Source organism: Macaca fascicularis, chromosome 20 (assembly GCF_037993035.2).
Source record: "Macaca fascicularis isolate 582-1 chromosome 20, T2T-MFA8v1.1".
Taxonomy (NCBI): domain Eukaryota; kingdom Metazoa; phylum Chordata; class Mammalia; order Primates; family Cercopithecidae; genus Macaca; species Macaca fascicularis.
This window is the reverse complement of record NC_088394.1, coordinates 5830315-5856102: the sequence shown is the minus strand read 5'-3', so window position 1 is coordinate 5856102 and position 25788 is coordinate 5830315. Positions and strand designations below refer to the sequence as shown.

At 53.4% G+C, this 25788-nt stretch overlaps 3 protein-coding genes across 11 annotated transcripts in view; 1 reads left to right on the top strand and 2 right to left on the bottom strand.

Moving 5' to 3' along the window:
• Positions 1-3306, bottom strand: part of ALG1 (ALG1 chitobiosyldiphosphodolichol beta-mannosyltransferase) — a 52941-nt gene extending 49635 nt beyond the window's left edge. The window contains exon 1 of the mRNA XM_065536815.1: positions 3129-3306. The gene's annotated coding sequence lies outside the window, so the exon portion shown is untranslated. The remainder of the gene's footprint in view (positions 1-3128) is intronic.
• On the top strand, positions 2703-12046 carry NAGPA (N-acetylglucosamine-1-phosphodiester alpha-N-acetylglucosaminidase). 8 transcript variants are annotated; one of them, XR_012429719.1, is made up of 10 exons: positions 2703-2809; positions 2907-3362; positions 4746-4885; positions 6458-6566; positions 7769-8049; positions 8754-8959; positions 9046-9093; positions 9553-9654; positions 9735-9798; positions 11239-12046. XR_012429719.1 is itself a non-coding variant. In XM_005591168.5 (10 exons), exons 1-10 carry the CDS (start codon positions 2724-2726, stop codon positions 11444-11446), a joined length of 1548 nt encoding a protein of 515 aa, XP_005591225.3. In that variant the 5' UTR covers positions 2703-2723; the 3' UTR covers positions 11447-12046. The 8 variants fall into 8 exon arrangements, 4 of the variants coding, with proteins under 4 accessions (XP_005591225.3, XP_045238080.2, XP_045238079.2 ...); XM_005591168.5 differs by having other exon boundaries at positions 7921-8049; XM_045382145.2 differs by lacking the exon at positions 11239-12046 and adding an exon at positions 10207-10363 and having other exon boundaries at positions 7921-8049.
• Positions 12047-15531: 3485 nt separating this feature from the next.
• The window catches only part of SEC14L5 (SEC14 like lipid binding 5), a 65441-nt gene continuing 55184 nt past the window's right edge, over positions 15532-25788 (bottom strand). The window contains exon 16 of one of the 2 annotated variants that reach the window (XM_065536810.2): positions 15532-15796. In XM_065536810.2, coding sequence (XP_065392882.1) covers positions 15658-15796 — 139 coding nt within the window. In that variant the 3' untranslated portion in view covers positions 15532-15657. Of the gene's footprint in view, positions 15797-17882; positions 22159-25788 lie in introns of those variants that run through there. The other variant, XM_005591164.5, reaches the window with a different exon arrangement.

Below are 25788 nucleotides of genomic sequence, written 5' to 3'. Positions count from 1 at the left end.
CCTACTCCAGTATGACCTCATCTTAACTAATTACATCTGCAAAGACCCAATTTCCAAATACGTTCACATTCTGAGGTTCTGGTAAGGACATGAGTTTGTGGGGGACACTCTGAATTCAGTAACCCTCACCGTCCACTGGCTCAAAGGAGCAGTGGCTCGAAGAGGGGCCTGAGATCAAGCACAGAAGCGCTGACTGTGGATGAAAAGGGGCTGGCCTGGCCCCTATACCTGTGTCCCCCCATACCTGTGGTGGTGAGGGAGAAGGAAAAGAAAAATCTGTTGGGGAAAATTCCCACCTCCGAAGTGGCCTGCCTGAAAAGTCACAGCAACTGGCAAAAATAAAACAATCTGGGAAAAAACTCAAGCTGGACCTGCACACAGAGAAGCTGTCAGCAGGCTCCCGGGAAAAAGTTGCCTCCCCTTTTCAGGCATATACACGGTGGGCTCCACGGAAACTGGCACGGGGAGGAAGGGGCCTTATCTAAAACAAACCCACAGTTACACAAGAGAAGCAGCAATTTGCACTTGCCTCGAGACATACCCACAGCTGCATAAGATAAGGGGAGTTGCACAGGCAGCTTTACTGATAAGAAGTTACTGAGTTTGGCCAGGCGCGGTAGCTCAAGCCTGTAATCCCAGCACTTTGGGAGGCTGAGGCGGGCGGATCACGAGGTCAGGAGATCGAGACCATCCTGGTTAACACGGTGAAACTCCGTGTCTACTGAAAATACAAGGAAATTAGCCGGGCGTGGTGGCGGGCGCCTGTAGTCCCAGCAACTCGGGAGCCTGAGGCAGGAGAATGGCGTGAACCTGGGGGGCTGAGCTTACAGTGAGCCGAGATCACGCCACTGCACTCCAGCCTGGGGCACAGAGCAAGACTCTGTCTCAAAAAAAAACAAAAAACAAAAAACAAAAAAAAAGTTACTAAGTTTTACCGGGAGGAGAGCAGTGTCTTACAGAAGTTTTTTGCGGCCAGGCACAGTGGCTCATGCTTGTAATCCCGGCACTTTGGGAGGCCAAGGGAGGCGGATCACCTGAGGTCAGGAGTTTGAGACCAGCCTGGCCAACATGGTAAAACTTCGTCTCTACCCAAAATGCAAAAATCAGCTGGGCGTGGTGGCGCATGTCTGTAATCCCAGCTACTCGAGAGGCTGAGGCAGGAGAATCGTTTGAACCAAAGAGGTGGAGGTCGTGGAGGCTGCAGTGAGCCAAGATCGCACCACTGCACTCCAGCCTGGGCGACAAGAGCAAAACCCTGTCTTTTAAAAAAAAAAAAAAAAAAAAAAAAAGCTTTTCGCATTCAGCTGTAACCCAGCAATCCCCTCGGACTCCCCTCTCCACTGCGGAGAGCTTTCTTCTTTCCCTTATTAAACGTTCACTCCAACCCCACCCTTGTGTCCACACTCCTTAGTTTTCTTGGAGGTAGGACAAAGAACCCCTGGTACTAGTTCAGACAAGTAGAAACTGCTACATTAAGGTGCATTGGCAAGACTGCAACAGTATCAAGCCAACTAGACTTGCTGTCGCTCCTGGAGTGGCCCATGCACTGCACTGGCACCAAGACACCACCCAACCCTGGACACTGTACTGGGACAAGAGGCCTGAAGAGACGAATCCTCTCAAAGGGAGCTTGAAGCACATGTTACAAAATAAACTGGCTTTTTTCTTTTTTTTTTGAGACGAAGTCTCGCTCTGTCGCCCAGGCTGGAGTGCAGTGGTGTGATCTCCACTCACTGCAAGCTCTGCCTCCTGCGTTTACGCCATTCTCCTGGCTCAGGCTCCTGAGTAGCTGGGACTACAGGCGCCCGCCACCTCGCCTGGCTAGTTTTTTGTATTTTTTAGTAGAGACGGGGTTTCACCGTGTTAGCCAGGGTGGTCTCGATCTCCTGACCTAGTGATCCGCCCGTCTCGGCCTCCCAAAGTGCTGGGATTACAGGCTTGAGCCACCGAGCCCGGCCTAAACTGGCTTCTATACTCAGGGTCAGCTTCATGGCCTCACTCACAAGGTCCCTGGCTTGCTGTAACCATTTGCTCTGACCATCTTGAAATTCTTAATAGTTTTCTGGATTTTTTTAGCAAGTGTCCCCACGTTTTCATTTTGCACTGAGTCACACAAATTATGTAGCTGGGCTGTCTTCAAAAATGCCAAGGTCGCAAAAGACAAAAGGCTGAGGAGCCTTCCAGATTAAGAGATCAAAGTGACATGACAGCTAAAAGCAACTCCTGGATTACAGGGTCAGGGGCAGTCAAAAAGGAAACAAATAAAGAAGAAAACAAAAAAGACATTAGAGGCACAATTGAAGGTTAGCTGTGGATAAGATCACAGAACTGTGTCACTGGGGGTTGTCCTAATGAGATTTGCCCTGGGGTTAAAAAAAAGCCCTTGTTCTTAGGAGATGCATAGTGAAGTATGGGGTAAAGGATTATGATGTCTCCAACTTGGTTGCAATTGGTTCAGGAAAAAAAAAACGAAGTACAAACGATTGCGTAAATCAGGCAAGCCTAAACAACTGCTAAACAAGAATAAAAGTTCTACAAGAGTTCTTTATGCTCCCCTAGTAACTTCCTGTAGATTCGAGATAACATAGAGATAAAAAGTTACCATCACTAGCACCGGCCGACCCCCCGGAAGAGCACAGGTAATTTAGTTCAAGCTAAAAGCAGCCAGCCCGGGACTTGAGTCACGTGAGGCCAGCCCACGTGACCGGAGGCCCCGGTCCAACATGGCGGCCTCCACGGGTCGTTGGCTTCTCCTCCGGCTTGCGCTACTCGGCTTCCTCTGGGAAGCGTCCGGCGGCCTCGACTCGGGGTGAGTGCAGCTCCCGGGGCGAGCCTGGTTCGGGGGCCCCCTGTCCTCCGAGCTCACGAGGACAGCCCCCCCAACTCACGGCCGCCCGTCCCCGCAGGGCCTCCCGCGACGACGACCTGCTACTGCCCTATCCACGCGCGCGCGCGCGCCTCCCCCGGGACTGCACACGGGTGCGCGCCGGCCGCCGCGAGCACGAGAGTTGGCCTCCGCCCCCCGCGACCCCCGGCGCAGGCGGTCTGGCCGTGCGCACCTTCGTGTCGCACTTCAGGGACCGCGCGGTGACCGGCCACCTGACGCGGGCCGTTGCGCCCCTGCTCACCTTCTCGGTGCTGGAGCCCGGTGGGCCCGGCGGCTGCGCGGCGAGACGACGCGCCACCGTGGAGGAGACGGCGCGGGCGGCCGGCTGCCGCGTCGCCCAGAACGGCGGCTTCTTCCGCATGAACACGGGCGAGTGCCTGGGGAACGTGGTGAGCGACGAGCGGCGGGTGAGCAGCTCCGGGGGGCTGCAGAACGCGCAGTTCGGGATCCGCCGCGACGGGACCCTGGTCATCGGGTGAGGAGGCAGGGAGCTCCGTGCTGTCGAGGGCAGAGGGGCTGAGATTTGGGTTGTAGCCGTGCCTCCGTGTTCAAGTCATTTAACCAAGCTGAGCCTCTGTTTCCTCATCTGCAGAACGGGCATAGGAATCGCTTCCTTGCAGAGTTTATTCATCATTTAGTATCATTGAGCACTTGCTTGTATCAGGCAATGTGCTGCGCCCTGGTGAGATAACCGTGAACGACACAGTCTTTGCCTTAACAGACCTCCCCCATTACTAGAAAAATCAACAAAAGCCGGGTAAATAGCTAACATACATTCTGATTGCTGTGTGTGCAGCAAAGCAACCAACGGGGTGAACCGGTTGTAAATACAGTGTTGATTTTAGGGAGGGTGATCTGGAACAGGCCTCTCCAAGGTGACCTTTGAGTTGAAACTTGAAGATTACTCACTAAGCCAAAGACAGAACTGGAGGAAGGGAGGAAGAGCATTTCAGTCCAAAGGAACCCCGAGCACAAAGGTCGGAGGCTCAGGGGGGCTTGTGTGTGAGAGGGACTGAAAAAGGAGTGGGGTGTCAGAAACATCAACTCATCAAGACTGATTATTTTGTGGGTTTTTTTTTTCTTTTGAGACAGTCTTGCTCTGTCGCCCAGGCTGGAGTGCAGTGGCACCATCTTGGCTGACTGCAACCTCCGCCTCCTGGGTTCAAGCGATTCTTCTGCCTCCGCCTCTGGAATAGCTGGGACTATAGGCGTGTACCACCACGCCCAGCTAATTTTTGTATTTTTAGTAGAGACGGGGGTTTCACCTTATTGGCGGGGCTGGTCTCGAACTCCTGACCTCAAGTGATCCACCTGCCTCGGCCTCCCAAAGTGCTGGGATGACAGGTGTGAGCCACCACGCCCTGCGAAGACTGATGGTTTGAATTATTTAAAATTGAGTCTCAAAAAAAAACAAAAAACAAAGAAATTATTTGGTGATGTTAAAGCTTGTTCTGATCCTGAGTAGGACCAGGTGAGAGAAATCAGTGGAGAAACGAGGAACCCAATGAAGAGGCCATAACAGGGATCAGGTGATAGTTGGGCTGGGTATGGCCTGGAGATTGAGGGCCATGGATGGATTTGAGATCTGTTGGCGGATGGTCATTTCTATTAAATGAAACTTAGACTGTTTGCAAAGGCGCATGGGGATCCTATTGTTAGAACCCTGTCTGGCTTCAGCTCTGACAACAGGGAGATTTCCTAGGGCCGTTAAGTTGTCTCAGCTACACTCAGGTCCCAGCAGGTTCCTGGGGCAGGAGGGGGAATCTAGCAGCCAGGTTGGGGCAGCCAGGGAGAAACAGCCTGACTCTCTGCAGTTGCTCCTGCTGGTGAGTGAGCTTCCCACCTTCCCCGGATCCAGGTACCTGTCTGAGGAGGAGGTGCTGGACACTGAGAACCCATTTGTGCAACTGCTGAGTGGGGTCGTGTGGCTGATTCGTAATGGAAGCATCTACATCAACGAGAGCCAAGCCACAGAGTGCGACGAGACACAGGAGACAGGTTGGATGGGGAGGCTGTTGACAACAGCCATCTTGAAAACCAGGACCAGTGGGCTGGGCGGAGCTGTTCTTAAGTCTTTCAAGTATTGAGCAGCTACTTTGTGCCCAGCACTACTCTGGGTACTAGGGATTCATGGGGATGAAGATAGGCTTATATTCAATATATGAGACAGAAAATAGTTATAGAATGTGCTGAAAAGAATTGGTAAGTGCTCAGAAACAAAAATAAAGTTGGGGGAAAGGGGAGAGATGGGGACAGGAGCCATGGGTACAGGAAGAGAACAGTGAAGAGAAAAAAATCTTCATGGACCTGCAACATCGGGGTGGCCCAGGGGCTCGTTCCAAAGCCCCACCCACCTCAGACCTGCAGAGTCAGAGGCGGCCCAAGCGTCTGTGTTTTAACAGCCTCCGTACTGGTTCTGACCAACACTCAAGGTTGAGAACCACTGGGATGCGGAGTACTGGGGTGGGGACAGGATACCATGGCCCTGATGTGGGCATGGGCTGTTTTTATAGGTGTGGTGGCTAACACCTGTAATCCCAGCACTTTGGGAGGCCAAGGCAGGAGGATTGCTTGAGCCCAGGAGTTCAAGACCTGCCTGGGCAACATAGTGAGACCTATCTCTACAAAAAAAACCACAAAAATTAGCCAGGCATGGTGGTATGTGCCAGCTACTTGGGAGGCTGAAGCAAGAGAATTGCTTGAACCTGGGAGGCGGAGGTTGCAGAGAGCCGAGATCCCGCCACTGCACTCCAGCCTGGGCAAGGCAGTGAGACTCTTTGTCTCAAAAAAAAAAAAAAAAAGAGTGGGCTGTCAAGGAAGGCCTCACTAACGAGGTGATCTGACTAAGGAGCAAGCTAGAGAAAAGCACAGTTCTCAGCCAGAGGGAACAGGAAGTGCAAAGTGGCTGCAGGGTGGTGAGGGGACACCCAGGAGCTGAGGCAGGAGGAGGAAGAGGCTGGGGAGGGCATGCTGGCCTTTTGGATCTTGTTCTAAGAACAGGGGAAACCATGGCCGGGTGCGGTGGCTCAAGCCTGTAATCCCAGCACTTTGGGAGGCCAAGATGGGCGGATCACGAGGTCAGGAGATCGAGACCATCCTGGCTAACACGGTGAAACCCCGTCTCTAATAAAAATACAAAACACTAGCCGGGCGAGGTGGCGGGCGCCTGTAGTCCCAGCTACTCGGGAGGCTGAGGCAGGAGAATGGTGTGAACCCGGAAGGCAGAGCTTGCAGTGAGCTGAGATCCGGCCACTGCACTCCAGCCTGGGCGACAGAGCGAGACTTGGTCTCAAAAAATAAATAAATAAATAAAAATAAATAAAAGAACAGGGGAAAGCATTAGAGGGTCTTTAACTGGAGGCTGGCATAGCTTGGTTTACCTGCAAGAAGAGCCCCCCGGCTGTCCTGGGGAGACTGGGATATGCAGAGGGGAGGCAGGGAGATGAGCCAGGAGGCTGCTGTGCTTCCCAGGAAAGTGGCGGGTAGCTCAGACCAGTGGGAAGTGGAGTTAGGCAAGAAGCAGGAGGCCTCCCAAGGGGCCGGTGATCAGCCAGGCTGCTTCTCCTTCAGGTTCCTTTAGCAAATTTGTGAATGTGATATCAGCCAGGACGGCCATTGGCCACGACCGGAAAGGGCAGCTGGTGCTCTTTCATGCGGACGGCCAAACGGAGCAGCGTGGGTGAGTCCTGGGCGCTGAGGCCCCCTGGCTGGGGCTCAGTCCTGCTGGGAGGAACGTTGACCCAATGACAGCCACCCTCTGACTCTACCTGCTTTCTGGGATGTTCACACCTATCTGACTCCCCCTTCCAGGGCCCCCCTGCCTACCCTCCCACAGGATGAGGGTCCTGAGATCTTTCCTGATTCCAAGAAGTCATCATCTCCAGCTTTAGGCCTCACCTTTCCTGAACCCTAGTTAGGATACAAGGAAATGGTCACAAAGTTAGCAGGGAGAAGACCTTGGTTCCAATCCCAGCTCAGCCATCCTATGCCGTAGACAAGTCACTCAGCCTCCCTGAGCCGCATTTCTATCCCCTATAAAGAGAGAGTATTGGTTTGCTCTGGCTGCGTAACTAGCACAAATTTAGCGACACTCAACAGGGAATGTTCTTTTGTTTGTTTCTTTGAGGCAGGGTCTTACTCCGTCGCCCAGGCTGGAGTGCAGTGGTGCAGTCTCAGCTCACTGCAACCTCTACCTCTCGGGTTCAGGTGATCCTCCCACCTCAGCCTCCCGAGTAGCTGGGATTACAGGCACCCACCACCACGCCCGCCTAATTTTTATATTTTCAGTAGAGATGGGGGTTTCATCATGTTGGCCAGGCTGGTCTCGAACTCCTGACCTAAGGTGATCCATCTACTTCAGCCTTCCAAAGTGCTGGAATTGCAGACGTGAGTCACCGCACCTGGCTAATTTTTATATTTTTAGTAGACACAGGATTTTATCATGTTGGCCAGGCTGGTCGACTTGGAATGTTCTATGTTGAGGGTATCCCATGGACAAAACCAAGATGCTGGTCAGGCAGGGCTCTCTGATCTGGAAAGAATCCTCTTGTTTAGGTTATTGGCAAAATCCACGTCCCCTCAGTTGTGGGACTCAGGTCTTAGTTTCCCTGCTGGCCGCAGTCTGGGGCTTCAGCTCCGTCAAGCTGCCCAGGTTCCTTCCCACATGTGTCCCCTCCCCCAGTTGTCCAGCCCACCCTCTCATCCCCCTCATATTTCAAATCTCACTTCCTTTTCTGCCACCAGCCAGAGAAGGTTCTCTGTGTTGAACGGCTCCTGTGATTCCACTGGCCCCACCCAGATCCTCCAGGCCGTTTCCCCTCCCTTAAGGATGCCTATGCCATGTAACAGCGCAGGCATGGGTGTGATCTCACATGTTCACAGCTTCTGGGGGCTAGGACGAGACATGCTTGAGGATGGGGGCCGCTTAGAACTGTGCCTGCACCGTGGGCGTGCCGCTGTGCACCGCGGAAGGAAAAGGAGTTAAATCGGAAACGGTGGGCGCTGAGCCTGAGCAGTGCCACTTTGTGCCACAGCATCAACCTGTGGGAAATGGCGGAGTTCCTGCTGAAACAGGACGTGGTCAACGCCATCAACCTGGATGGGGGTGGCTCTGCCACCTTCGTGCTCAATGGGACCTTGGCCAGTTACCCGTCAGATCACTGGTAAGCACGTGAAAGCTGCCATCATGAGGGCTGAAGTCCAGGTCTGCCCCAGCCTGTCTCATTCAGCCAATATTGAGTGCCTGCTGTGTGCCAGGCTCTGGGGATTCAAGACTGAGCAGAAATTGCTACAGTCCCTCCCCCAGGATGCCAGTACTACCCCGGCCTAGGAACAGGGGTCACTCGGCCAACAAAGACCTCCCTGAGGATAACAGAGTAAGAACTGAGATTTGAAGGAGGTGGTAGCGGGGTGGGGGTGGGAGACCCTTCAGGGCAGAGGGCACCATGTGTGAAAGGCCCAGGGCTGGGAGGGATTGTAGGAAGCAGAGGAACCTATAAAAGGCTGGAGAGGGGCCGGGCACAGGGGCTCTCACCTGGAATCCCAGTGCTTTGGGAGGCCGAGGTGGGAGGATCACTTGAGCCCAAGAGTTCAAGACCAGCCTGGGCAACATAGCGAGACCCCATCTCTACAAAGAATAAAAAAGATTAGCTGGGCGTGATGGTGCACATCTTATGGTTACAGCTGCTCAGGAGGTTCAGGTGGAAGGATCGCAATACCTCATCTCAGAAATAAATAGATAGACCCCATCTCATAGGTAGGGAGGCAGACAGATGAGAATGGAGAGAGGGGCGGTGGGGGCTGCCCTGGAGGGAGTTGAAGGGCCGTCTGGGCGTGGCCTCTCCTCACACATCACATCCCTCTACAGCCAGGACAACATGTGGCGCTGTCCCCGCCAAGTGTCCACCGTGGTGTGTGTGCACGAACCCCGCTGCCAGCCACCTGACTGCCACGGCCATGGGACCTGCGTGGACGGGCACTGCCAGTGCACCGGGCACTTCTGGCGGGGTCCCAGCTGCGGCGAGCTGGATTGTGGCCCCTCTAACTGCAGCCAGCACGGGCAGTGCACAGAGAGTGAGTGGGGGTTCTGGGGAGGGGTCTCTGCCCGCCCCTGCCTTGCCCTGGGCCCTCACCTGGCCTCCCCGGTCTTATCTCGGCAGCTGGCTGCCGCTGTGATGCCGGCTGGACCGGGTCCAACTGCAGTGAAGGTAGGAGCTGCCATGCCACTGGCGGGTGGGGAGACAGTGGCCCCAACAGCCCCCACTGCTCCTCTGCTGCCTCTGTCCCCACCTTCTGGTCTGAGAACAGCTTGCCTCTTGTCTTCTGCCCCTGCCTCACCTGCAAATCACTGCATGATTCCCTGTGGCTGCTGCAGCCCATTCCACAAAGGGCTCGGCTAAAACAAGGATCCTGGGCTCTGGCTCCAGTGCCCAGCTTAAAGCCGGGATGATCTCTTGAGATCCTAACTGAAGTACCTCTGCAGAGATTCTGCTTCCAAATAAGGTCACATTCAGGGACTAGCCCAGGGCGGGCAGGGGTGCTTCGCCTTTAGCCCAGCTGTGTACACATGGGGCAGGGCAGGTATCCTGTCCTGTGAAGAAAGGCTCTGACCTTGGAGGCCCCAACCTCTGTCCTCTCTCCTCCCTTCTCCCATCTCCTTTCCATAGAGTGTCCACTTGGCTGGCACGGGCCGGGCTGCCAGAGGCCTTGTGAGTGTGAGCACCATTGTCCCTGTGACCCCAAGACTGCCAACTGCAGCGTCTCCGGAGGTACCTGCCCCTCCAAGGGGAGGGGGTATGGGCAGACGCTCCTGCTCCGGCCCCTTCAGCCTGTCTCTGGTATGTTACAGTAAAGCAGTGTCTCCAGCCATCTGAAGCCACCCTGAGGGCGGGAGAACTCTCCTTTTTCACCAGGTAGGTGCTTCTGTGGGAGGTGGGGCCAAGGTGGGAGGAATCCCCCTTCTCTCCCGCACCCTTCCCCTGTGTGGTCCATCTCCACCCTTGTCCCCTGCCAGCTCCCTGCCTTAGAGGAAGGGGAACCAGCTCTCCCCACTGTCTGCTCTGGGCACCCTGGAGCAGAGCCCAGGGCCTCTGAGTGCCCAGCCTCTATTGTCAGCATCCGCCTCGGAGCTCAGAATGCAAACTGGGCTAGATGAGATCCCAGGGTGGGGGCAGGGGATTTCCTCATTCTGTCACCCAGGCGGAAGTGCCGTGGTGCAGTCAGCTCACTGCGATCCTCCCGCCTCAGCTTCCCAAGTAGCTAGGACAACAGGCACATACCCCCACACCCAGCTAATTTTATTTTTGACTGTTTTTTTAGAGATAGGATCTCACTGTGTTGCACAGACGAGGTCTACAGTCCTGGGCTCAAGTGATCCTCTCACCTTGGCCTCCCAGCCCCCATGCCCAGCCTCCAGTTGTGTTTTATTTGGCTTACACAATTTTTAAAAATTTAAAATATATTAGCAGCATCTGAAAAGCAGTAACATTCACGTTTTTAAACTTTTTTTTTTTTGGAGATAAAGTCTCACTCTGTTACCCAGGCTGGAATGCAGTGGTGTGATCTCAGCTCACCACAACCTCCGCCTCCTGGGTTCAGGCGATTCTTCTGCCTCAGTCTCCTGAGTAGCTGGAATTACAGGTGCCCAGCTAATTTTCATATTTTTAGTAGAGACGGGATTTCACCATGTTGGCCAGGCTGGTCTTGAACTCCTGACCTCAAGTGATCCACCCATCTCAGCCTCCCAAAGTGCTGGGATTGCAGGCGTGAGCACCATGCCCAGCCTTAAAAACTTTTTTAGTGGCTTCTCTTAAAATATGAGGCCAGGCGTAGTGGCTCACACCTGTAATCCTAGCACTTTGGGAGGCCGAGGCGGGTAGATCACTTGAGGTCAGGAGTTCAAGACCAGCCTGGCCAACATGGTGAAACCTGGTCTCTACTGAAAATATGAAAATTAGCCAGGCATGGTCATTCGAGCCTGTAGTCCTAGCTGCTCGGGAGGCTGAGGCCGGGGAATCGTTTGAACCCAGGAGGCGGAGCTTGCAGTGAGCCGAGATCGCACCACTGCGCTCCAGCCTGGGCGACAGAATGAGACCCCACCTCAAAAAAAAATCAGGAGATGGGGTAGCACGGACCTGCACTGCATGTCATGACTGCCTCTGCTGTTCCCTACACATGTCTTAAATGTTGCCCCATCCCCACCTAGTCCATTTTGCTCAAAACATTCCCTGCGTGGTCCCTGGAGGCACCTGATTGAGTGCTGTCTCTACTGGGTAAAGGAAGCCCCTCCAGTGCTCCCGCAGCCCCGAGTCCACCCAGCAGTCCCCCACCTGGGGCTTCTCTCCTGTCTGCAGGACCACCTGGCTAGCCCTCACCCTGGCGCTGGCCTTCCTCCTGCTGCTCAGCCTCGCCGCGAACCTGTCCTTGCTCCTGTCCAGAGCAGAGAGGAACCGGCGCCTGCGTGGGGACTATGCATACCACCCGCTGCAGGAGATGAACGGGGAGCTTCTGGCCGTAGAGAAGGAGCAGCCAGGGGGCGCCCACAACCCCTTCAAGGACTGAAGCCTCCAGCTGCCCCGGGTGGCACGTCCCGAAAGCTTGTTTCCCCATCATCTGGCTTCTGCAGGGGAAATTTCAAGGCCACTGGCGTGGACCATCTGGGTGTCCTCAGCCCCTGTGGGGCAGCCAAGTTCCTGATAGCACTTGTGCCTCAGCCCCTCACCTGGCCACCCGCCAGGGCACCTGTGATCCTAGCAATACCACGCTCCCTGGAAAGACTCAGCCGCCTGCTTCCTGCCTGCCTGTCTGCTGCCGAGAAGCCTGTGTCCCCGGGAGGGCTGCTGCACTGCCAAAGAGTCTCCCACCTCCTGGGGAAGGGGCTGCCAATGAACCAAGCCCGGTGACCATATCGTGACAAAACAGCACATCCCGGCCAGCACCCCTGGCTGGGGCGGGTTAAACGGACGAGTCTGCCTTCCCCGCTGTGACACAGCACCCCTTTTGTACAGACCTCATCACAGGATTTGCCAACTAGAATTCGATTTCCCGTCATAGGAAACTGCTTGGAAGAAGGGCGGGGGATGAAATCATGTTTACAGACCTATTTTGTCATCCTGCTGCCAAAAGTTTTTTTAATCACTTGAATAAATTGATATAATAAAAGGAGCCACCAGGTGGTGTCTGGATTCTGAATCATGGACTTCAGGGCGCTGCTAGGGCTTAGCAGGTGTAGCTTATCCCAAAACAGGTCACAGCGGTGTCCCGGAGCCAAGTCCCGTTCCCTGCTTGTTTAATCCAGTGCTTTTCAAACTTTAATATGCACAGGTCACGAGGAGATCTTGTTAAAATGCAGATTTGGGCCTGGGGTGAGGCAAGCAACTCTGCATTTCCAACAAGCTTGCAGGCGATGCTGATGCTTCAGGTCCCCAGACCACACTTCTTGTCTTTCTTAGAAACGGGGTCTCGCTCTGTTGCCCTGGCTGGAGTGTAATGGCACTATCTCGGCTCACTGCAACCTTGACCTCCTGGGCTCAAGTGAGTCTCCCACCTCAGCCTCAAGTAGCTAGGACTATAGGCACATGCCGCCACGCCCAGCTAATTTTTAAAAATCTTTTGCGGAGAAGGGGTCTCACTGTGTTGCCCAGGCTCCTGGCCTCAAGTGAACCTCCTTCCTTTTCCTCCCAAAGTGCTGAGATGACAGGTTCGAGCCACTGCACCCAGCCCCCGACCATACTTTGAATGACCAGGGCTTAGTTTTTCCTCACAGTATTTTTATAGAATTCAAATTAGTTACCCATGTTTAAAAGTCAAGAGATTTAAAAATAAATAAGGGCCGGGTGCAGTGGCTCACGCGTGTAATCTCAGCACTGTGGGAGGCGGAGGCGGGTGGATCAGCTGAGGTCGGGAGTTCGAGACCAGCCTGGCCAACATGGCAAAACCCCGTCTCTACTATAAATACAAAAATGAGGCTTGGTGGTGGGAGCCTGTAATCCCAGTTACTCAGGAGGCTGAGGCAGGAGAGTTGCTTGAACCCAGGAGGTGGAGGTTGCAGTGAGCCTAGATCACACCACCGCACTCCAGCCTGGGCGACAGAGCGAGACTCCATCTCAAAAAAAAAACATCCAGAGATTAACAAAAATTCCAGATTGCTGGTTTCTCTTTAAAGATCTGGCAGCTCCAGTGGGCACTTGCACAAGTCACCAGGCCAGCCCAGATTCAGGGGGAAGGGAAACGGGCTCTGCCTCTTTAGGAGGAGCTGCAAAGTCAGGTACCTTAGTCACTGAGGCGTATTCTGAAGAGCAGCTCCCAAGCCTGGCTGCAGATGCTGGAATCTACAGGGATCACTCTCAGACTGAGGCCATGGCCACCATGATGGCCGTGACGGCCATCCTGAAATGACCCTTAGCCTGAGAACCATGACCTCTGAGGGAACATCTCTGTCCTCTGTTGTGCCGGCAGCTGAGTTGGAAAAAAGACATTACTGTGCACTGGAATCCAGTGGAATCCAGGCCCAGAGGCAGCAGTACCTGAAAAGGGCCTGTCACAGCAGGCTAGAGGGGTCCCAGGTCAGGTGACAAACATGCTGAGTGGTGTGAGTCCTGTGGCCCCTGGAATTTTTTTTTTTTTTTAGAGTCTCACTCTGTCCCCCAGGCTGGAGTGCAATGGTGCAACCTCGGCTCACTGCAAGGTCCGCCTCCTGGGTTCAAGCATTTCTCATGTCTCAGCCTCCCGAGTGCTGGAATTTCAGGCATGCACCACCATGCCCGGCTAATTTTTGTATTTTTAGTTGAGGCGGGGTTTCGCCACTTTGGCCAGGCTGGTCTCGAACTCTTGGCCTCAAGTGATCCACCCGCCTGGGCCTCCCAAAGTGCTGGGATTACAGGCGTGAGCCTCTAATTTCTTTTTTTTTTTTTTTTTTGAGATGGAGTCTCGCTCTGTCGCCCAGGCTGGAGTGCAGTGGCCGGATCTCAGCTCACTGCAAGCTCCGCCTCCCGGGTTTACGCCATTCTCCTGCCTCAGCCTCCCAAGTAGCCGCCACCACGCCCCGCTAGTTTTTTTTGTATTTTTTTTAGCAGAGACGGGGTTTCACCGTGTTAGCCAGGATGGTCTCGATCTCCTGACCTCGTGATCCACCCATCTCGGCCTCCCAAAGTGCTGGGATTACAGGCTTGAGCCACCGCGTCGGGCCTCTAATTTCTTTTTCATTTGTCATCGTGATATTGATTTTCTTTGCCTGGCCAACATCCAATCTGTCTTCTAGCAACAGTCCTGTCTTAGGCTGGGATTCCCCAGACCCAGAAACTAAGACAAGGAGGTGAAAGCAAGTAGTTTATTGGGGAGGTGGCCCCAGGAAGCACTGGTAGAGGACAGGGAGGGAAGGCAGCCTGTGCAGGGTGCAGGAGTGAGTAGGTCTATACTGTGGGCAACAGGGGTTCAATCCTGCTGGGGGCCTCTGGGAGAGTTGGTAGAACAGGTCTCGGTTGTACCTTTCAAGGGCGAGGAAGCTGGCATATTAGCCAACACCCATTCATCATTGGTTGAGGGCTGCTCCTGGGGGTTGACTCCCTGGCAGTGCCAGCCTGCCCTACCCAGAGACCGAGCGTGCCCTGGCAACCACAGGGAGCTATGGGAAAGTTGTAGCATCTTGCAACATGAAGTCTTCCATGGTAATGAGAGTGCCCAGGGAGGTGGCCACTTCTGCCTCCCGCTCCGTGTCCTATCTAAGGTCTGCAGTCCAAAATCTAAATGCCTGAGCCCCAAAATGTGCCTCTCCTATAATAGTACAAGTGTCACACGTTTGGGGTTGCCGGAGACCCCAAAACCCAGGAGTCCTGGCTGTGAGCCTCTAGCGTGTTGCTTTCAGGGTAGTACCTGTCCCCCATTCTCCATCCAGGTAGTTTGGGTGGCACTGTCTTCTCACCCCAAGTTGCAGGTGGGCCTCAGAGATGGGTCCAGAGTTATGCACTGGCCCCGGGTCAGCCAGTCAGAGTCCACCCTGGAACTTCTGCTGCAGATGAAAGAAGAAACTCTCTCTGCTGGGACTAACTTCTCAGGTTAGACACAAGGAAGGCACAAGGTGGGCCCAAGGTGGGCCACGAGGAGGAGGAATGGAAACCAACTCTTCTCCAACGTGGAGAAGACCTAATTGGAACCAAGAGATGGAGCGGGTGAGCCGGTGTGGAAAAGGACTAAACTCAGGGTGGGGGAGGAGACATGATTTTAATGCCTGGATCCAGCTGTACCTGAAGTGAGATCATTCTTGGACTTCCCAATTACATGAACCCATAAATTCCCATTTTTTGCTTGAGGCAATTTGTATTGGGTTTTGGGGTCTCCTGCAACCCCAAACGTGTGACACTTGTATTGTTACAGGAGAGGCACATTTGGGGGCTCAGGCATTTAGATTTTGGACTGCAGACCTCGGATAGGACATGGAGCAGGAGGCAGAAGTGTCTGAGATTCCAGTACCTACCTATGGTGGTGGTGGGGACACAAATATACAAGAGCTAAAGTCATCAAGCTGCAGGCGAGCTGGCTGGGGATGCATAAGCTCCAATCCTGGCAGTGCAAGGGTCTCCCCTGCTCCGATCCCAGCAACGCGAGGGTCCCCTCCCCCACCCACAGTAGTGACTCAAGACCCCCAGGCACAGGCCCGGGAGTCTTGGACTGCAGACTGAAGACTCTGCAGCCCAACTGGGAACCCTGAGAGTTCCACGCGCTGGGCCGTCGCCATGGTGACACGTCTCAGCTGCTGGGGTGCTCTGCACAGAACTTTAGTGTTCAGAAAGACCCCAGAAAGGTTCTCGTCCTGCTGTCAGTGGGTGGGCTTTCAAAGACTCTTTGGGGTCCCACAGCGAACGCCATTCGTGTGTGTGTCCTGAGTTTTCACGGGATTGTCCGAGGAGTCTGTGTCTGAAAAATCAAATTCTGGCTCAGAGGTTTCAAATTGTGCTTTTTGCCAGCTTGGGCAACATGGCCCCGCCGCTACAAAAATACAAAAATTAGGCACGGTGGCGCGCACCTGTGGTTCCAGCTACTTGAGGCTGAGATGGGAGGGTTGCTTGAGCCCAGGAGGTTGAGGCTACAGTGAACCATGATCGCGCCACCGCACTCCAACCTGGGTGACAGAGTGAGACCCTGTCTCAAAAAAAAAATGTGATTTTTGGGAACCCGTATGCCTCCAAAATGCCTTGTGGGGGGCTGAGCACCAAGGGAGGCAGGGAAGTGAACGGGAGAAGTTGGCAGCCACAGCCTCTGACATCCCTGAAGGCCCTGACTCCCCTCCTCCCAGGCCCTGCCCCAGCTCCCACGGCAGCTGCTTGCGTCCAGCCTGGCTCCGCAGAGGTCCCAGGGATCTGTGACCTGATTCCTGAAGAACTGATCCCAGAGGCAGCCTCTGGGCCACAGGGAGCCAGGGGCATGTTTGGCCTGCTCTGGGTCCAGGCCCCAGGAGGTCTCCAGGGAAGCGCTGTGGCTGAGACAGGCGTCAGCAGGGCCCCGAAGCTCAGGCCTGATCCCAGCTCCCGCCTACCCTCCGGAGTTCCGTTTTCCCCCACAGGGCTGTTCTTTCTCACCCGCCGCACCCACGAGTCAGCTGGCTGTTCCTTTGAAACCCGCCACCCACAGTTCCAGAGAAATCCACGGAAGAGTCACCGCCAATGAACACACGCAAGTGCGAGCTGCCTCCTCTCCCCTGATAAGCTGTGCTGGGCAGGGCTGGGGAGCAGAAGCTGGGTGGACAGATGACCCTCGTGCCATCACACAAAACACCACACCTGCTCTGCTCTCACAAGTGACAACCCCACCCACCAGCTCCAAAACGAGGAAGGCTTTTCAGAGTCCCAGGATCTGTGTGGCAGCCAGCTCCACTCTCCGTGCCCCGAGAGAGCTCACGGGAAGGACAGGTGGCACCCTGGACAGGGCCCATCACACCCCTCTGACGTCAGGACTGTGGCTGTCTTGGGATGCAGCTCTCCAGGACACCAGGTCTGGCACTTTGGTAAAACCCCAGGGGGAGGGCAGAGCAGCCCAGGAGAGATGGATGCCAGGGCCCTCACTTTCACCTGGGTACCTGGCCGGTAAAATTCCAGCAGTGCTGGGTGGGCCCCAGAGATTTTCACATCTGTTTAATGCAGATATAACTGTGTATCTGGTTATCTATTGTATGCATACATAGTAAGTTGAGTCGCATGCCCCAAAATTCACGTCCATCTAGAACCTTAAAATGTGACCTCGCTTGGAAATAGGAAATAAGAGCCTTTGCAGGTGTAATTAGTTAAGGATCTCAAGATGTTACACTGGACTTAGGATGGGTCCTAAATCCAATGACTGGTGTCCCTACAAGAAGAAGAAACACAGAGAGAGAGGAAGGCCATATGGTGATGGAGGCAGAGACTGGAGTGATGCGACCACAAGCCACGAGGTGCTACTAGACACTGGAAGAGGTAAGGAAGGTTCCTCCCCCACAGGCTTCAGAGGGAGCAGGGCCCTGCCTCCACGTTGATTCTGGACTTGCAGCCTCCAGAACATTCCTGTTGTTTTAAGCTAAGAAGCGTGTGATAATTTGTCACAGTGACCCTAGGAAACTGATACAGTATATTTCTGCTTTATATATAAAAATTGATAAAAATTGTAATCCTCCTTCACATCGCCCAATAACCAATCTTGAGATCCTTAACTAATTACATCTGCAAAAACCTTATTTCCAAATGAGGTCACATTCTAAGGTTCTGGGTGGACGTGAATTTGGGGACACGCTATCCAATCCATTACATATGCATACAATATGTATAATACGCAGTTATACCTGTATTAAACAGATATGCAGCCCCTTGGGGGTGATGTCACTCCTGTTTCAAATGCCGTAAAGCAAGGGTGTCCAATCTTTTGGCTTCCCTGGGCCACATTGGAACAAGAAGAATTGTCTTGGGCCACACACAAAATACACTAATGATAGCTGATGAGCTGAAAAGACAAAGAAACACACACACACAAACACTGAACATTTCAAGAAAGTTTACGAACTTGTGTTGGGGTACATTCAAAGCAGTCTGGGGCCGCATGCAGCCCGCAGGCCACAGGCTGAACAAGCTCGCTCTAAAGTCTTTTAAACAACAGCTGGAAAATTCTTGAACGAGCCCAGGGGAAATCTCCAGGGTTTCAGGAAGCTGACGATGCAAGCTTATCCAAATGGAAAACGTTTAACGCTGCGGGTTGGAGCAAATGATCAGGCAAACAAAAAAAGCCATCGTGTTGCACTGGCTCAAAGAGACTTTGATGAAAAGAATTACACTATTCTCAGTGAACGATTAATTTTACAGTGGGGAGGGGGAATTCCAGAGAGTGCAGAGCAGAAAAAAGGAATCTCAAACTCTCCATTTGCAACCTCTGGAAAAAACATTTTCTCACTGCCAAGGGAAATACCACTCAGAATACACTCCTTCAGATGAGTGGATTTACCCAGAAAACACAAGCAGATTCTTTCTTTTCTTTTTTTCTTTTTTTTGAGACAGGGTCTTGCTTTGTCACCCAGGATGGAGTACAGTGGTGGGATCATGGCTCACTCCAGCCTTGACCTCCAAGCAATCCTTCTGCCTCAGCCTCCTAAGCAGCTGAGACGATAGGTGCGCACCACCACACCTGGCTCATTTTTTAATTTTTCGTAGAGACAGGGTCTCACTATGTTGCCCAGGCTGGTCTTGAACTCCTGCACTCAAGCGATCTGCCGGCCTCCGCCCCCCAAAGTGCTGGGATTATAGACACGAGCCACCGCGCCCAGCCCACACAAGTGGTTTCTAAAAGAAAAAGACTGCACACCCAACTCAGAGGGCAATAGTTCTTGACATCTACTTTTCTCTGGGTGCAATCATGAAAAACAGTGATAGGTAACCTCAGGAAGAAAACTGGAGTCTTTGGACGAGAAGCATTAAGTAATCAGAATGACCACTGACATCAATGGAGCGCTTTCAGTGTTCTGGGAGCTGTGCTAAAAGCTTTACAGCTACTCCCTCATTTCTTCCCACTACAACCTATTGAGGTAGGCACTGCTATCCTCACTTTACAGATGAGGAAACTGAGGCACAGAGAGGTTAAGTCACCTGGTCAAGGTTACACAGCTAGTGAAAGGAAGGCTGGGGTTTGAGTCCTGGCCTAAATTCAAGACCCAGGTGCCCAAACACCAACAGTCATGCTGTCTGCGGGTTGCTTCTGTCCTGGTCACAATGGATTAATAAACTAACGATGTAAGAAGCCCAAGCCAAGGCACTTCCAGCCTTTGACTCAGGGGAAATTCAAAAGCCAAAAGCTTGGCAATCCCTTCCTTGGATTATGTTTAATTCCAGGCCTCCCAAAGGCAAGAAGAATGACCTTGATGATGCTTGAAGGTGGGTCCCCGAGACCTCCACATGGGAGGAGCGCCGGCCGTAGCAGATGCCACCATAGATACCTGCTGGTTCTGTAGTCCAGCTTCTCTTGTCCATTGGGGGACTGGCCCTCCGCAATCCTGCTGCTGCTTCTGGAGGGAATGTCAATCACAGGACCCTAGTTCCTCGCCAGTGTGGCCCACGGGAATGAGCATGTGACTCAAGCTGGGCCAATCAGAGCCTTCCATGAGATTTGAGATGGAAAAGCATCCCTTAGAGAGTGTGAATCCTGAAGTTATAGGCTCCGGGCTGCTGGCAGCCATCTTTCCCGCCAGATGGAAGAAAGAATGAGGTCAGCATGCAAAGAGATGCAGAGTCAAGAGGCCTGGGTGCAGTTGAGAGGCCTGAAGACATTAAGCTCCTGGATCCAGCCATACCTGAAGCAGCAGCCACCTTCAGCCATCCCCAATACAGGACCCAGGGAATTTGCTTTGTTGCTTAAGCCAGTTTGGGCTGGTTTTTCCCTAGGGAGAGAGCTCTCTCAAGGCAGAACTGAAAGGGCCTGAGGTTCCTCACCCCCACTGTTAAGGGTGGACAGCTGATGGCACACACCCCCTGCCTCTGGAACAGGCAGCTCCAGCTTCCTCCAGTAAAAGTCTTCTGCGTCCTTCTCTGGGGCTACACAATAAATGTATGAAGACTGCCAGGGCAGCTTATCCCAGCATACTTGTAGGATAACATCTAGTTTTTAAGAGAAAAGCTGGAAATTCACTTAAAGACAGTTGAAAATATTGCAAGTTGCTCTCAGCAATAAATGCCCAGTGACATGGGAGCCATTAGTTTTGAGAACGTCTCCTTCCAATCAGTCTGTCTCTTATGCACACATGTGCACACACACCTTGACGCAGGGTGCAAAGCAATCTATTTTGTTCAGATACCTGAGAAGCAGACAGAGAGCCAACAGGAAGGTGGGCGAGGCTGTCTCCCAGCAGGAAGAAGGATGTGTCTGAAAAGATGACCGTTTCTCTCTGCCCTGGGTTTGGGGTTGAGGCTGGCATGGAGATAAGTCTCCTGGCCCTGCATGCTGAGCCTGCATAAAGATGATTCCTGTGGCCACAAAACCACCCCTTGGCTCCGTTACTCCGTCACAGATGAGCCCCAACTCTAAGCAAGGCCAGGAGACAAGGGTACCAGCCACTGCTGACAGAGCCATGTCAGTGAGGCTCCTGTCACGCAGGTCATGAGGATGTGTAATGTGCGCTGGGTGCAAGTTAATGGGGTAGGGACTAGAGCGGCCCGCTCCAGGGGCGCAGACGTGTTGCCTTCATCCAACAATAGTGACCCTATTCTGCCGGTGCTCCCAAATGCCTAAGGGAAGCCAGAAATCCTGATTTTGATGTGAAATGCCCCAATTTTTAAACCATTCTAAAGGCAAAAAAGAACACTAAAAGCAGGCCAGATCAGGCTTCAAGTTGGTGACCCCTGACTGGCTGCCTTTTGGGGAGCCCAGGAAAGGAAAGGAGAAATGTCCTCAGGCCCCAAGGAGACCCAAGATGCTCTGTGTAGTAAAACTAGGGAAAGTCATGTCAATATTGAACCTAGTTCCAGAGTCACATCTGCCCCAGAGCAGATGCAACAAGCCTCCACTCCCAGGGAGAGTCAGGACTCTGTGTTGAGACCCTGGATCTAGCCTTACCTGAAGCAAGCCCTCCTAGACTGGCCAGTTCTATGCACCCATGAATGGTCACCCTTTTGTGTTTAAGCACCTGGGCATGGGTCTCTGTGGCTTACAACCAAAAACAGTCATAATTAAACAGTTCCCTAGGAGAGAAAGGCATGTCAGTGGGGTATCCAGACAGCCTCAGTCACCCCATCGCTGTCTGGAACTTAGCAGAAACCCAGGGCTCTCCCACCCTCTCCAATCAGGGATGGTCAGGGTTAGGCCATGCTGGCCACGTGCAGGGGACATGGATTTTCAGTTCAGGATGTGCTGTTCCCCACAAAGAACAGTGCCTGTAACTCACTGAACTGCTCACCAAGCACATCTTAATAGTGCATAACAGAACGTTATGCAACCAGATGCCAAGGTGAACACCCTACATTTCTGCCTCCCCAGCATCCTTCCCCCTTCTTCTTAGGGGGAACCCCAATACTCCTTGAGGCACCCATTAGCCCTTTTCAGAGCAGGAGGTTGGTTCCAGAGATGTGCATGTGATCCAGGCTGGCCAATCACTGCACCTCACTGCAACCCTGGATCACAGTGATTGGTCCAGATTGGGCATGACCCTGCTGGCCAATCAGCATTCCCCAGTGTCCCTGGCAACTGTGATTGGTTCAGGAAGTGATCTGGGAACCGCCCCCCCTTCCAGGCTAAGACTTAACTCTGGGAAGTGGGTTGGAGCCTTTGGTAGGAAGAGGATCCCTTATGCAGGCGAGCTGCGGGGAGGAGAAGGGCACCTAATAGCAATGGTCCCCTGCATGGCAAAAGCAGAGCAAGAGGTGGACAGAGGGGAGATGGGCCTGGCTGACATCGCTAAGCCTGGATGTCCCAAAGGTGTGGTATGGTAGACATAGACACCCTGGCGTTGGCTTGGTCTTCCTTCTCCGAAGCCAGAAGGAGATGGTTCTGTCCTTGCAACTTCAAGAGCCCTGACACCACACACGGGCCAGGCCTGGATCCTTGCCATCCACTCCAGACACCCCAATTTGGGCAGCATCTAGGCCTGGGGCTCTAGCCCACATGGTTCCAGGCCCTGCAGTTAGCTGGAGGTGAGCGGGCGGCCCTGAAATACTGGGCCTGGCTATCTGGAGACCAGGGAGCTGCTATGAGACTGGCCAGAGGAGGAGGACGAGGTGGCTGCGCTGAGCTGGGAGAAGCCGCTGGTGCAGGATTCCAGGCTGGACATGGAGCCTCTGGGGAGGAAGAGTGTGGCACACGTTACCCTCTTGCAGTAACAAGGCCCTTGGGCTGACATACAGCAGTGGAAAAGCTGTTGATGCTGCAAAATCAGGCCCCAGGGCCCTAGGCCAATGCAGAAGGAAAAGCAAGTGACACCATGAAGAGAAAAGTGCTACCCAATTCCCCACACCCCCATCTCCCCAGACGGAGCCCAGCCTGCCACAGACCCATCACGGGCTCCCCTGGCCTGAGGCCCTTGCATGGCCCTAAGGCCGCCACGGCCTGGGGAGTCCCTGGCCCTGTCTCCCATCTCACTCCCTCCTTGCTCTTTGCACTCAAACTCCACAGTCCTCCTCCTAGCTCTTGCAGTGGCCTTCGTGTGCGCTGAGCCTGAGGCAGAAGCCCCTTCTCTCCTCCCCGAGCTGTCTGGTTAACTCCTACTCCAAACCTCAGGGCAGTGCCATCCTTGAGAACTTTCGTTTCTTGTATAGAGTCGGGGCTGTCACTATGCTGCCCAGGCCTGGTCTCGAACTCCTGGGCTCAAGCGATCCTCGGGCCTCGGCCTCCCAAAGCACTTGGATTACAGGCATGAAGCACCATGTCTAGCCTCCAAGAACTTTCTGCAATGAACGTGCTCTACATCTGCACAGTCCAACACACCAACCACTGGCCACATGGGCTGCTGGTCACCTGAAATGTGGCCCATGCGACTGAGGCACTAAATTGTTCCTTTTATTTCATTCTGCTTGCTAAGTTAAATTGCTGCAGGTGGCTAGCAGCGACCGGATGGGACAGTGCAGCTTTAGGGCCTTGCTTCTCAAAGCATGGTCTGGGAACTGGCAGCACCAGCAGTGCCCGGTGCTTGTTAGAGATGCAGAACTTTGCCAGGTACCATGGCTCATGCCTGTCATCCCAGCACGTTGAGAGGCTGAGGAGGGGGGATTGCTTGAGGCCAGGAGTTTGAGACCAGCCTGGGCAACATAGCGAGACCCCGTCTCTACAAAAAATTTAAAAATTGGCTGGGTGCAGTGACTCATGCCTGTAATCCCAGCACTTTAGGAGGCCGAAGCGGGCGGATTGCTTGAGGCCAGGAGTTCGAGACCAGCCTGGCTAACATGGTGAAACTGGTCTCCACTAAAAATATACACATTAGCTGGGCGTAGTGGTACGCACCTGTAATCCCAGCTACTCAGGAGGCTGAGGCATGAGAATTGCTTGAACCTAGGAGGTAGAGGCTGCAGTGAGTAGAGATCGGGCCACTGCACTCCAGCCTGGGTGACAGAGTGAAACTCTGTCTCAAACAAACAACAACAACAAAAAAATAGCCAGGCATGGTAGTACACGCCTATAGTCCCAGCTACTTGGGAAGCTGAGGTTGGAGGATTGCTTGAGCCCAGGAGTTCAAGGCTACAGTAAGCTAGGATTGCACCGCTGCACTCCAGCCTGGGTAACAGAGTGAGACTCTGTGTCTAAAAATAAATAAATAAAAAGACCCCCTGGTGACTTGTGTGACCACCACACCACTTAGATCTCACTCCAGTGTCATGTTCCATACTCCTTCCCCCACTCCCTCTCCCAACCCTAGGCCAGGCCCCTATCCTGTGCTAAGGCTCTAGGTTATATCCCTGAGCACCTCCTGGCTGGGCGGCTGATACGGTTTGGCTCTATGGCCCACCCAAATCTCATCTCAAATTGTAATCCCCACGTGTTGAGGGAGGGACCTGGTGGGAGGTGATTGCTTGGTGGGAGGAAACTGCATGCCACAGCAGAAATGAAGAAGAAGGTCTGGAGGAGGAGCAGGCAGTTTCTTCAAGGTTTTGCATCTTATAAAAGCGCATATGATTTTGCACGGGGGGAAACAGCAGTTTCCCCCATGCTGTTCTCGCGATAGTGAATGAGTTCTCATGAGGTCTGATGGTGTAAAAGTGTGCGGCTTCCTTTGCTCTCTTCTCTCCTGCCCCTTTGCCTTCCGCCATGATTATAAGTTTCCTGAGGCTTCCCCAGTCATATGGAACTGTGAGTCAATTAAACCTCCTTTCTTTATAAATTACCCAGTCTCAGTAGTTCTCTCTTTTTTTCTCTCTCTCTCACTTTTTCGAGATAGAGTCTCGCTCTGTGGCCAAGGCTGGAGTGCAGTGGCACGATCTCAGCTCACTGCAATCTCCACCTCCCAGGTTCAAGGCATTCTCCTGCCTCAGCCTCCCGAGTAGCTGGGATTACAGGTATGCACCACCACACCTGGCTAATTTTTGTATTTTTAGTAGAGACGGGGTTTCACCATGTTGGCCAGGCTAGTCTAGAACTCCTGACCTCAGGTGATCTGCCCACCTCGGCCTCCCAAAGTGCTAGGATTACAGACATGAGCCAGCACACCCGGCCTCAGGTAGTTCTTTATAGCAGTGTGGAAATGGACTAATACAGTGACCTTGGCCATGGCATCCATCGCTGACCATAGTTACACTTGGGTGTGAGCATTTGGTTTCTGCTTCATGATGGCAGACCCTATCTGTCTGGTCTGCCCACGATCGAAGCCGCCACCTGCCCCCTGAGGGTGACCAGGAAACGGCCTTTGAACTGATTTTCTCATGAGGCTACAGGAGGACAGGGCAGTAAGGTCCTCTCATGGTGACCACCCTAGACAGGTTGGTGTGCAGTGTCTGGTCCAGCCCACCCCTCTGGCCTCCACATGCCCGGCTTCAGAATCAGCCCTCCCAGAGACAGACCTCCAATGCCTGCGTCTATTCTTCTGTGTCCCCCAGGGCCTCAGCCTCTCGCCTCACACTGAGGATCGATGGCCGAAACATGATCACAAAGAGTGAATCACCAGCCCCCCGACAAGCTATGGGACCCCTCCTTGGATAAAGACTCTGGCCCAGTGTTCTTCACTCTGGGCTGCCCATGCCCCTGGGATCCTTGGAGCTCCACCTGGAATTTGGGGTCTAGACTCAGCACCCTCCTGGTGCCTCAATTTTACCCCTACAGTAAAGAATTTAAAGCATTATTCTTGGATGAAAACTAACGCAGATCCATCAAGAAGCAGGGTGCAAAATCATACGTGCTTTTATAAAATGCAAAACCTTGAAGAAACTGCCTGCTCCGCCTCCAGACCTTTTACTTCATTTCTGCTGTGGCATCCATACCGCACGCCCAGGTGACAGGCAGCTTCCCCCAGCCATCTCATTCTCATGATACACCCACAAGACTGGGGCTCAAGTGGTTCCCATTTAAGGGATGAAGCACCTGAGGCTCAGGAAGGTAAAGTGATTTGCCCGAGGTCACACGGCAACCAGGAAGTGCTGGAGGTCTTAACCATTACACTTCCCTGTCTCTCTGAAAGCGACAACTTGGGGAGGGTTGTCTAAAGGCACTCTTTTAGAATATTCTAAAATATTCCCATGGAATTCTAGGAGTGAGGGGAGGCCCACATGAGAGGGTTTACGACTCCCCTTCTCCTCCCCTCCAGGTGCTCCAAAAAGTTGAGCTTCTGCCCAGGGTTTCATTGGAAGGAAAAGCCCTGCTTCAGAAGTGGAGTCAGAGACACAGAGCTGGGCCCTCCTCATACCCTAGTGAGGGAACTCCAGCCATGCCCATGCTGGGGCCCCACCCCCGGAGAAGCTGACCCAGCGGAGAGACAAGAGCCCAGG

Bases quoted from the DNA above. Each gene is read 5' to 3' on its own strand.
- NAGPA (XM_005591168.5), top strand. From the start codon at position 2,724: ATGGCGGCCTCCACGGGTCGTTGGCTTCTCCTCCGGCTTGCGCTACTC. The intron at 6,567-7,920 runs GTGAGTCCTGGG...TTTGTGCCACAG, and splicing joins GGCCAAACGGAGCAGCGTGG to CATCAACCTGTGGGAAATGG. The intron at 9,094-9,552 runs GTAGGAGCTGCC...TCCTTTCCATAG, and splicing joins CGGGTCCAACTGCAGTGAAG to AGTGTCCACTTGGCTGGCAC.